Source organism: Trichinella spiralis, assembly GCF_000181795.1.
Source record: "Trichinella spiralis strain ISS 195 chromosome Unknown Scfld6, whole genome shotgun sequence".
NCBI lineage: Eukaryota > Metazoa > Nematoda > Enoplea > Trichinellida > Trichinellidae > Trichinella > Trichinella spiralis.
The window spans coordinates 993,904-1,006,530 of NW_003526945.1; the positions used below are offsets into that span (position 1 = coordinate 993,904).

The 12,627-nt window shown below is 35.4% G+C and overlaps 2 protein-coding genes across 2 annotated transcripts; one reads left to right on the top strand and one right to left on the bottom strand.

The window, feature by feature from the left end:
- Window positions 1-580: 580 nt before the first annotated feature.
- Window positions 581-8,672, bottom strand: Tsp_07953 (putative bromodomain protein). The gene is made up of 19 exons (XM_003373307.1): window positions 8,580-8,672; window positions 8,337-8,448; window positions 8,238-8,282; window positions 7,650-8,083; window positions 7,398-7,589; window positions 6,767-7,037; window positions 6,358-6,689; window positions 6,118-6,300; window positions 5,510-5,683; window positions 5,166-5,356; window positions 4,966-5,080; window positions 4,746-4,893; window positions 4,472-4,683; window positions 4,225-4,368; window positions 4,000-4,121; window positions 3,403-3,517; window positions 1,428-3,287; window positions 1,204-1,327; window positions 581-1,023 (listed from the first exon to the last, which is right to left on the bottom strand). The coding sequence occupies exons 1-19, from the start codon at window positions 8,670-8,672 to the stop codon at window positions 581-583; spliced, it is 5,310 nt and encodes a 1,769-aa protein (XP_003373355.1).
- Window positions 8,673-10,442: 1,770 nt separating this feature from the next.
- Tsp_07954 (hypothetical protein) lies at window positions 10,443-12,452 on the top strand. The gene is made up of 3 exons (XM_003373308.1): window positions 10,443-10,463; window positions 10,985-11,198; window positions 11,248-12,452. Exons 1-3 carry the CDS (start codon window positions 10,443-10,445, stop codon window positions 12,450-12,452), a joined length of 1,440 nt encoding a protein of 479 aa, XP_003373356.1.
- Window positions 12,453-12,627: the final 175 nt, after the last annotated feature.

Genomic DNA, 12,627 nt, shown 5'->3' on the forward strand with positions numbered 1-12,627 from the left:
AAGTAGTAGTAATATTCGATTTTTGATAGTTGTTCCAGTTGAATGTTATTAGTAAAATTTTTGATGAATATCAATAATCTGCCTAAGCTTTTTGCTTGTCGGCAAAACTCAAGTTGGTGATTGAAGAAAGTGCAATTATAATACGTAAAAAAATTTATACTCAAATGCCAAGCAATATACATATATAATTACATCATCAATTTATGTGGAATTTTTATCCATTACAATATTCAATACATGCAATAAATGTAAAAAGTTAATAATAGCAAAAATTAAAAACAATTTATAAATTAAGTTCAACAAATAATTTCTTTATAAAGTAGAACGATGCTTAATTCTTTGACATGACAATGATTTTTTACACACACCTTCCACAAACTGTCACCAATAATTAAATTATTAAACAAACAACGTAGATGGATATGTGAACCATTTTTTTTCTACTACAAACGTCTAATTAATTCTATTTATTATTATTATTATTATTATTCATTGTGATTTTTATGCAGTATCGTAATAAAAAAATAGAAGAAGAATATAAATTTGCATTGAAATTGTTACAAAAACAATTTTTACTTACTCAATTTTCTGACAATGTTCGAGATCGTTTGGTGCTCGGTTCATCTTCCGAATCGGATGACATGGCTAAATCCATCAATAAATCGTTCGGACTTGCAAGTTGGCCATCGCCAACGGACAAGTCGGTTCCAGAAGATGAAGAAGATGGAATAATTTCCATCTCGTCTTTCTCCGTGCAATAATTTTCCGTGTTTTCTTCTACGGGGATATTTTCAAAATTCACATCATCGACTAAATCATCCGCCGAATCTTCGCCTCCAAAAGTTTCTTCAGATGGTCGTTCAATTGTTTCTTCAGTTGTATCGTCATACAATCCATCCAACATACTAAAAACTTTCCCACCAATTGTTCTGTCGTACATTTCTACTGGAACTGCATTTTCAAACACAACTTCATTATTATTCGAAGATGACTTTGACAATTCTTCTTCCAAAAGTTTCATATCTAAAAAAATATTCAGCATTTTCATCATCATTCAAGCATTATAAAAAGAAGGGAACGTTCAAAAACTTTCAACCTTATTATTATTATTATTATGTAATACGTGTCTATATCTGAACATGCTCAGTTAGGGAACAACAGTAAAATTCTGTTTCTTAAAAGAATTAACTGATCATTACATACTTTCAGGGTGAGTTCTGAAATTTTCACCGTCGGCAGTGGTTTGTCCTTTCATTTTCGCAACTTCCAACGCTTGTTCCCTTACTTTGTGCAAATTCTCTTCCAATTCTATAAGCTGCGCTTTATTCTAAATCAACACAACACAACATACATTTTCAACGATCAAGTACAACCATTGGCCATTTTGTGCAAAAAATTAATAAAAAAAAATTTTTTTTTCCCCTTACCTCAATTACCAATTTTCTGGCCAAAGATACAATTTCGGATGCTTTGAGCGTGAAAGGTGATGTTGGACCGTTGAACAGTATGCTGTTGTTTCGAATTTTGTGCATGTCGTCAAAAAAATCAATCAACGAATGATACTGGTGACGTTTCGCTTTCATTTCCATCGTACCAAGGTCCATTGGATCTTTCACTTTATCATAATAAGATTTCACTTTCCTCACGTCGACGGGAGAATGGAATGCAAACGATTTGGGAATCTTTTTGCACGCATCAATAATATTCCCAATAATAAAGCTGAACGCAACCTGGTCGTTGTCGTCAAGCAGCGGGTTGATTTCCTTTTCCAATTTCATCAGTCGACTTTCTTTTTCGGCCACCAGTCGACTGGCAACGGTAAAAATATGCTGCGCCGAAATGGTAATTTCACTCTGATCACCATTGTACAGACGACTGTTATCCAATATTTGTCGAATATCTTTCAAAAATTCCTCTCTAGTGACATACTGATTCTTGGTTATATTCATTCGAATAGTCTGTATCGACATCGGTCTGCTGACCACTTTATGATAATCGGGAACTGATCGTTTACGTACTGGAACGAGAAATGGTTCGGCTTCGGGAAGAAGTTTGATTTCATTCAGAATATTTTCCAACACAACGGACATGGTAACACGGGGATCAGTACGTCTTCGGTATATTCCTTGTTTCGGTGGTTCCAAATATTTCGGATTGACAATCAACCGACCGTCTACAGTTTGCCATTCTTCGTCTTCGTCCTCGTCCCCAGCTCGATCATTCTCATCATCGTCAGACGCTTCAAATGAATAAACGCTTCTTTTACCATCGACCGAATCGTCGTCCGATTCACTAATTTCATATTCCATATCCGAACCGGAACCCAAAGCAGTAGCAGTTTTCAAAGAACGACTCTTCTTCGACGTGGCCGTTTCAGCTTGTTCAAGAACTGCCCAAGATAATTTCAATTTCATCCCTTCCAAATGTATGCATCGATTTTCCGAAGTTTCTATGTTGGACCCAGCTTCGGGGTTTGTTTCCACAGCCGACGACGAATCACCAGTTGCGGTTTCGCTTTTCATCGACAAAACATGCTCCACTGTTTCATCTATTGGAACAACCGGTGCTGTTTCCAATTCAGTTGCATTTGATGTCGCAGAAGCGGATGATGGTGCAGTTGAAGCAACTGTAGAAGCAACTGTAACAACTGAGCTAAACGAAGAAGCAACGACTGAAGTAGTTTTAATATTGGATGAAGATGACGATGATGGCACGCTTGTTGTAGCCGTATTTTGATTATTCTGATTCGACGAACTTTGCTGGACCCGTTCGCTTCGATTGTACAGAGGACAATTTTTGTTCGTCTTCATGTGCCCCTTTCCACCACAAGCACTGCAACGCATTTTCAACAACGACGGTTTGGGAGGTGGTGGCGGCTTGGTGGGCTTTTCCGGCTTCGGTCTCTGCGTCGTCATGCCGAGCTTGGCTTTGATCTCTTTGCGTCGAATACGTCGCAACTGATCTTGCAGTCGCCGCTTTTGACGACGACGTTCTTCACGAAACTGTTCGTCCATTTGAGCAAAATGCTTAATAAATGATTCATCTTTGGTCGATCGGATTTTCATGTAAGCTTCAATCAGCTGAGGTTTGGTCACATATTCGACGCCGACGTGCTCACTGCCATCACTATCCCGATAATAACGGATTATTTTCAACCGCTTTCCAGCCAACTCATCCACTTGTTGTTGAACTGGCTTGTCTTCGACGGTTTCTACTTCACCAGCTGACTCGCTTGCCATCAGCTTCTGCAATTCCAAACGTTCATGCTCTTCCGAATCAAGTGGACCCTGCAAAACAATTCAATCAATCAATTTTATCATTACTACTTTTTAATGTTTTCAAAACTGGATTTCTATTCAAGAAAAAAAAATCAAGCAACATCATGATTCATCACAAACTTACCGTCTTTTTCACTGTTAGCATGTTTTCAATATTTTTCCCCATTTCTTCAATATCAGAGTCGTTGCCGTCGCTTTGTTCATCATCAGTAGTTACGGTTTCAAGACAGCTCAAAACCCTGCAATAATTTTTTTGACATGAATTAATGCCAACAATACGTACAGTATGCTTTCATAATAATAATAATAATAATGAATCATATCATAAGAGATTTTTACTCATTTTGCAGTTGAAATATTCTTTGACAATCCTGCTTATAACGTTCCTGCACTTCAGCCATTGAATAACGCATATTTCCACGCGCAAACTTTGTAATTCCTACGCCAAAATCACAGCTCAACAAACGTTGTACATTAAAAAAGTATATATATATATATATATATATATATATATAGCTTCAGAACTATTTCATATGTAATGCAAAAAAAATAAAAATTCAATTCATATAAACTGAGTTTTACCGGTCCCTCCACTCTTGGCTTGCTGGGTAGACAAGGTTCGAATGACATCGATTATTTCCCATCGCGACAACATATTAATCTGAGCAAAGCAATACGATCAGCAATACAGTACACAGTAGGGCACAACAGAATGTCCAACTCAACCTCTTCTTCTTGTACACCAAACTCTCGCAACAGCTGCTTGGCATCTTTCAAGCTCAACTTACGCAGATCTGCATCAGTTCCAGTTACATTCTTTTTCACAGGTGGTGGAACTTCTTCCTTCAGTTGAAAAATCATTACAAAAAAAACATACAATCACCTCATATTAAAAATGTAAAATAAAAACGAACGCAACAAAAAAAATCGGGGGAAAAATTCATACTTTTTGAGGTTTCGACGACAATTTCACGAAAGAAAATCCTTCTCCACATCCCGTTGGATCTGCAACGCCAGTTATATCTAGCAAACATTTGCCATTGACAGCAGAAATGTAAGCGCGCGTTGTATTCCAAGGAGCACATTTGATCTGAAAATTAAAAAAACAAACCATCCGTGTGGGTCTACTGATTTTCACGTCTCATTCTCTCATTCGTAGCCTATAAATATATTAAAAAAATAAAAAAATTCACCTCATCCGCCATTTTCACTTGATCATCTTCATCTTCATCTTCTTCTGGTGTAAAAAAATATTTCTCACCATATCCAGCATCTTTCAGTCGCTGCTCGGCTGCCAACATGCTGTAATAAGCGCAACAAATTTCTGGTGTAATCATCGACCACAATTCGTCCGTATTGGGAAGACGAAAGTCTTGCTTCAAAACCCAAAAATTCGAATCGATACCTAAAAAATTGAAATACAACCGCTGAAAGAAGCAAAAAGTGAAAACTGCACAAACAACATACCTGAACCTAAACGTCTGAAGTCGGAGCAAATGCGCAGTCGTTTTCGAATGCTGCTTTCGGCATGGTGCGGAAACGCACGTCGCAGATCGTCCATCCGAAGCCGCCTCGGGTCCTCCTTACTGTTCCAAAATAGCCGATATATAAATGCCTAAAATAGAATCAAATTAAAATGAACTAGTTTATTTTTCAAATCGACATTCTCATCCGTATAATATAATACCAAAAGAAAGTCGCGAACAAAATTGCATGCGCGCTTTGAATTTGGCGACGGCACTTCAATCAACGGCAGCTCTTGACCAACACAAAACAGTGCTTCAACTTTACGTATATATAATCTGTAATTAAAATATTTTATAACATCAGTTGAAGATTTTTTAAAAAAAAGCTCAAAGTAGTTGAACAAAATAACTTTCTTTTTACCCGCTTCTTGTACGCATTATTAAAAAGTCAGTACTGGGAACCCGATGTCGAAATATTGGAGCCCGGAAAAGGTTGTTCTCAATCGCTTGCAATGTCTCACCCGGAGCCAATGTACCAAGAAATGGCGTTGAATGTGAATACGACGTTTCACCGTATTCAAACTGGGGCTCTTGGTCATCTTTTCCAGGCAACTAAAAGAAATGCATATGACAAAGTAATTTTCTTGAAATTTATATTGTTCAAATGATATTTTTCAAAAATAAATGAATGAATGAACTTTTTTTATACAAACTTTTCTAAAATTATAAATCAGTTGATTCATAAATAAATACTCATAAACTTACTCGTTTAAAATAATTTTTTATCTTCGAACCCATTCCCGGTTGAGAAAGCAACGGTGGATGCTCTTCGCAATATTCCAGCAGAATCAATTCTCCGTCTTTCCCAGTGAGATCAGCAGGCTTACGCATGAAGAACATCTCTCCACCACCAGAAGCCAAACGTTCTTGCTCTCTTTCCTAAATGAATATTTTTTTTGAAATTCTTTTCAGTAACAAAAAAATCAAAAATTATAAAACAGCACAATTTTCTTTTGTTCAACGTGCTTTTCCAACGATATCACGTTTTGTAAAATTGGTGCTTGATGGGCAGTTTTGGGAAATCGACGCAACTGTGGACGATGAAACTGACGCAATTTGACGAGACTGAAATGGGTTGGAAAATACGGCTGCATCAAATTCTGAGACGGAATTGAATGCTAAAATATAAAAGAAAAAAAATCTAGCGTTTCATCATCTACTTTTCTTCCTTCATCTCAGTTTCGTCAAACATAACATATGCAACAGCAAAGCAAGACAGACAATTTTTATAAATGAATATGTTAATAAAATCAACCGTAAATTTTAAAATTATTTTTTCCAACCATAATCGAAGTAAACGAGATATCTGATACCTGAATTCCCAAACAGACAAACGCATTCAAAGACAAAGCACCCTTTGGTAAATAGTATTCGTCATTGCTCAAATTCAGCGGATCTTTCTCTTGCATCTGCGACATGCTTTCTTCTTCTTCTTCATTTTTCCTTTGCACAACACGATGCAAAATCAACTGTGACTTTTTTGTTGCCTGATGCTCCTGTTAAAAAGATGAATAAAGAAAAAAGCACTAACCAATACTAAAATCCGTGCTCACCCGACGTTCAGTTAGTTTATTTTCAAAATCATCGGCTTCCGTGCTCGTCTGAATTGTGGTGCCTTCTTTGGGAACATCTTCCGGAACGCCGAAAAGCGACAAACACTCTGTTGGGGTTATTTCAACAAGATTTGGCCCAGGAATACGATGTACATCTGACAAATTCAAAATCACATTCTCCTCCCAGTCTTTGAAGTCAATATCGCATGGTGGAAAACCAAAAAAATCATATAAACTGTCCACCGTATTTAAACGCTCTAAATATTCGTCCGAAGTTTCCGGTGGAAGGTTAACTGAATCACGCAATAAACACGCCCAGCCGTATTTTGAATCTGAAACACGCAAAGCATCAAAATGCATATATATATATTTTTTGAAAAAATCAAACAGCCAAACAAAAACTATTTACACATTTCCCTAAAAAGAGTTGGATCTCGAATTTTTAGACTCGCAATCCATCCACATTTTGGAAAACGTTTTGCTTTGATCAGTTTCAAAAATTCATTTTTTGCCTGCTCATCCGATAATACTACGCTCTTCTCCCATTCCAAAACATGGTAAGGAAACAATGAATCACATTTAAATTCAAACTCGTCATCTGAATTTTTTGCGAGTCTTCTCTTCGCTTCCATCTCTTTAAAACGTATTTCTTCAACTGTCAGTGGACGACAGTGTTTTCCCTATAAATAAACTAATTCAATTTTATAAAAGACCATTATTCAACTGACCGACAACATTTAAGATAAAAAAAAACAAAATTATTCACCATATAAACAAGCAAACACTAATAGACAATTATTGTAAACAAAAAAATTACAATAAAACATATCTTCCTCAAACGACACATGCTGCTTAACATTCAAATATATTTTTACAAAATTTATAATTTACCTCACCGCTTTCATACATACAGCATGGGCCAATTGGACCGATATTTGATAACCGTATGTTTGAAATCACTTGTTTTTCCTAAAAATTGACGTCAAATTTCCTACGTCAAATATCTAATATTCAATATTTTTTAGATGTTCATTTCTCACTTCTATCTTTTCCTCTTCCACTTCTTCATTCTTCTTTCGTCCATAACCTTCTCCACTTGGAGGAATGTTCAGTTTATCGTACCATTTCATGGCAACACCATAACGCCACGGTGCAACTTTCTTAGGTTCTGGTGGTAAAGGTTTTTCATTTGTAACTGGTTTTGAACTTTTGGGAAGTTTATGTAGTGCAATCTAAAAATTGCTACTATAATTAATAACACTTGCATAATATAAAACACATTATCTTAATACTTCATCATCAGCTTCAAATTCGTCTTCCAATGGTGATGATAACATCGGTAAATGATCGCCATTTTCAATTTGATCTTGCGCTTGCGTTAAAATAGCTGTTGGGATTAAATTTGGTTCCCATTTATGATCAACGGCGGTCTCCAAACCATTAAAATCCAATGAATCTGAGTCAACACCACTTTCTGGTCGACGCCAATTTCTTGCAGAACGCCAAATCATTGGCATACTACTCGGTTTGCCAGGCCCGAAGAGTCGCGAGAATCGCAGAACCTGATTCTTTCTAAATTCTGGAAACAAAGTACTAACGTCATAGTCTCGATATTCCTCAGGCAGCATATTTGCCAATGGGGCTTCATCATCGCTTTCCTTTTCAGAATCAATCAATTCTTCAGTAGTTTCCTCGTCCTGAATAAAAAGCAAACCATTCAAACCAACTGAAAAATGCATCCATATACATCCACAGCAAAATATACATTTTCTTGCAATGGCTGCTTCCAGAATTTGGAACAGGTTGGCTTGCTGAGATCTTCTAACGCTTCAAATGATAATATAGTCAAAACACTATGCAAAAAGCCTAACAAAACTTACTTCCATCTGAAGCTAGTTCGTCGGTAGTTGAAAAGTCTACCGAATCTATAAAAGAAAATTTTATAATTAATCTAACTCTTTTCTTTTGAAAATACTTACCGCTGAAAACCAGTTTTACAGGTGGTAATGATACTTCTTCCATATCATCAGCAGTAACTAATCCGCTCAGATTCAAGACAGAAGATAAATGACCTAACTGACTCAATGTTTCCTGAAACAGTCGATTTAAAAATAAAATAACAGAAACTTATTTTACAAACATCTTAAAATTATTTTTCAAAGCACAAGTCACAATAATCACATCACAAAATAGTTTCAGTCATTCAACATCAAAATACTTACGCTGTCAAAAAAACTTTCATCGCTGCTTCCATCTTCATTTAAATTTCCAAACAAGGCAGATGTCAGAATTTTTTCACCAAAATCAGCGTCCATTTCAGTTTCCACTTTGCAATGAAAACCGGGAAGAAATGGAAACGTTAATTTAGAAACCATGAAAAAATTTCGGTGCAAAATATTTACTCATAAATTATTCAACTGCTCTGTAACAAAATAAAATACAAGGTGAAAAAGGAATAAACAATCATTTTGCTCATGTTGAACTAAAAAGATTTAAATAGGCACATGAAATATGCAAATTTTTAAAAATATGCTAACCCATAAGAAAAAGTGCACAGGCAATTTTGACGCATTCACCGAATGAAAAGTTCTTAAACTTTATAAGAATTTCGAATATGCTGTTTGAATTTGAATTTGAATATTCGAATAATAGAAATAATTTCATAAAATTTAATAATATGAAAAAATAACAAAGAAAGGTAAATAAAAATACAGTTGCACGCGTTCAAACCGCCACAATCACAGCCATCATTATGTAGGGCATACAATTGCTACCGTACAACTATGGCTTTCAGGGTCAATTGAATTGCAATTTATGATTTTTACCGATTAGAGATTATGGATTTTTTATTAAAATAAAGCTTAAACTTTGTAAAACAATAAAAATTATTGTAAATTAGAATCATAAAAGTTTTAATGCATTAATTTATTTCATAATAAGTACCGAACCTTATTCAAATACCGATTTGAATTTATAAAATCAAAAAAAAGTCAATAAAAGGAAATGGATAAAGCAATTTTAGACAGCTATTCACAATAGATATTTTTACAGCAACTAATTTTTCAGTATCAGTGAATTGAGATTGATCATCAAAAAATGATGCTACATTGCTACAGTACAGTAAGCTAAGTTGTACAGTAAGCTTGTTCTCAAGTAACTTCTTTTATATATTAAAAATGAATATTATATACATATTTATATTTCTTTATACATAATTATTCATCAACTTATTATGCAATAATGTATAATAAAAAGATTTTAGACAGTCATTGCTTAAGTAAACAAAAGATACTTCATTTTAAATTAATATAGAAAATTTGTGCATAATATTCAATTTAATTTTAATTTATATTTTAATAAATAATTTTTTATCATTTTCAGGTACACATTGTTATGTGCAGCATATATGTCAACTTCAAATTCGAGTGAGGTCAAAAGTTGATGAGCAAGTACTAATGAATAGTACTGAGATTCATACTTTACATTGCATCTTCTGGTGCTCGCTGTCGGTTTTCGTAGGTATTACAAAATCGATCTTAATTTAATTTCTACTTTTTTATTCCTGTTCATTTTGATTATTGTAAACATCATTTTTCGCATTAGTTTATCTGACTACATTTTCAATCTCTAGTATCTATAGCGCAATTTTCTGTCATTTGTATATGATGAAATTTTTATAATATGTAAGAAATATATAGTTTTAAGCAATTTCTTTTTATCAAATGAGCTTTATAGATTCTTTAATGGAATCTTCTTCTATCAATTTCAAATCTTAAACTGTCACTGTTTTCGTTTACTTATAACATATCACGTAGTATTTTTTACTTTGCATATTTGAAGCGTAATGTTTAACTTTAAGATATGTATATGCTTCTTAGAATTTAACTGATTTGCATGTTTCTTATTTTATTTAATTAATACGAACTTTCATTTGAAAGTCATAAGTTATTAGTTTTTAACTGTATATTTAAAAGTAACTGCGTATTTTCTTAAAATCCGGAATACATAGGACAATCAATTAATAAATAAAGCAGGAGGTACTCTTTTAAGGAAACATCAGTTTAAATTGTTATTTAACTTATAGTATGAAAATATATTCTGACGAAGTTAGTAAACGAATTCTTAAATGATGCTGAGGTCAGAATGAGTCATTTTAAATAGTCAACCATTTTGAAATGGCTTTGCTACTTTTTGTAGTGCTTCAACACTAAATTTTAAATTGCTTTTACACTGAGTGATAATACTTTTAATTTCATCTAGTATATGATGATGAATAAGCTTACGATTTCGATTGTTTAGTTGAAATGAACTTAAAGCGTTTGTTTGAGTTGATTGAATTGCATTGTATATAATTTTTTTATTTCTGATGTATTTTAATGTTTGTTAGCTCAAGATTTAGCGATAAAAATAAAGCGACGCAGGGGATGAATCTCTTTTGGTCAATGTGCTCAGTTTTAATTATGGAACTCATTTTTTTAAGTTACATTTCCTTTTCAGTTGTTTGAAGCTTCGTTGGCAGAAATATAAAACACATTTTTCTGATTGTTACAGTAATCTGTTAGTGATGATCAAGTTATTTGGCTAATTAAAAGTAATGAATTTATTTTTATGTATCTCTTTATTATAGTGTAGATTTTCGGTGAATTCGTATTTTAACGAAGAAAATATGGATACAAATCGTCCAAGATATTATCCATATAATCCAATTGTCATGCCGAGAACAGTACGCTTTCCCAATATTGTGTCAGGCCCAAGTAACTTGCGTCCGCTGCGTTATACGACAACTACTACTAGCGGTGTAATTTTCCCGAGAGCTCCGCAGCCTTTGACTGCTGTACCAGGTGCGCTGTTTTTAAAATTTTGAATTAACATAATACAGTATTTTGTCAGGAAGTATTTCTGCAGTGGCAAGGTATGGCTCACAGATTGCCATAAATAGTCCAGTTGCGAGGCAGGGTGTTGCCCCGGGTTCTGTGTTTACTTTGCAGACAAGACCGATGAGAGTGCCTGCCGTAACTACTTCAGCTACCAGTAATCTCACTCGTCCAAGCATACTGCGTCGTCGACAATCTGCAACTGGTAGTGCAGAAACGGCAGGCGGTGGTGTTTCGGCACCGAAACGAATTTACACGGTGGATACTAATAGGTATTTGAATGAAACTGCCCCAAGACCGAATATTTCTACTCTCGGAGAGAAGACAATAATTGTTGTCAAACGTGTTCCAATTGACGATACCAACAGTGAAGCGCATCGCCGAGTGGCGGCGAAAATACCAATTAGTTTGTCTTCAAATTTTACAGCAGCTTCCAACGCTTTGACAAAAGGGAATCCGACAGTACCATTGGGGACAGCTCCGTCTGCTGAAGCAGAGAAAGCAGCAACTGCGCCCGTTGGTCGTAAACGACCAAGAAAACAGCAACTCGGTGAACTCACCGATCGTGTTGAACCTCCAGCTGTCGCTACTGAGAAAGCTACACCCGCAGTTGTATCCTCAGGGAGTAATACGACTCGACGTGAACGGAAGACTTCTTCTACTGAGAGAATTACTCGCCAAAGTGGAACCGGTAAAGTTGGAAGGCCATCTTCGAACAAAGGAAGAAAAGGAAGCGATGGAAGTGCGACGTCTGGCAAGCGACACACTGCAGCGCAGCCTGCTGCTAAAGTTCGCTTGCCATCGTTTGGCTATGGGCCTAGGTCTAGACGTCGGATGGCCGTGAAACACACCGATGTGGCAGAGAATTCATCTTCGGCGAAATCGAAATTTGTGCAAAATTGGACTGATTCGGCGAGATTTTTACAAGATGTTGGTCGCTTATTGTCCGCAGCATTTAGTCGTATGCAAGATTATGAAAGTAGCACTAAAAAACTTGTCAGTGTGGTGTCGAGCATGATTACTCGGGAAGATTTGGTGAAAAGTAATGAAATGCTTTTTGAACTTGCTAATAAGAATGACCAAAAGATGAAGCAGCTTCAAAATATATACGGTGGTTGTATTGGAGCTATTAAAAAGTCCTTTCTGGTGGTTGTATTGAACAAGATTGAGACAGGAAACAGTATTGCGGCTCGCAAAGCAAGCCGAATTTCAAAACGATAAATAACATGATGGTAATGTAGATTTGATTGTGCGTTTCAATGCATATTCCATGTTGTAGATTGTGCGTTGGATGTTTCAGAAGAAGTACAGTGGAATAGTCTCGCACATTCCCGAAGTATTCCGTTTGCTTTTTTTCGTCTTTATGCTATATGCAGTTTTTAAGATGTTTTTGCCT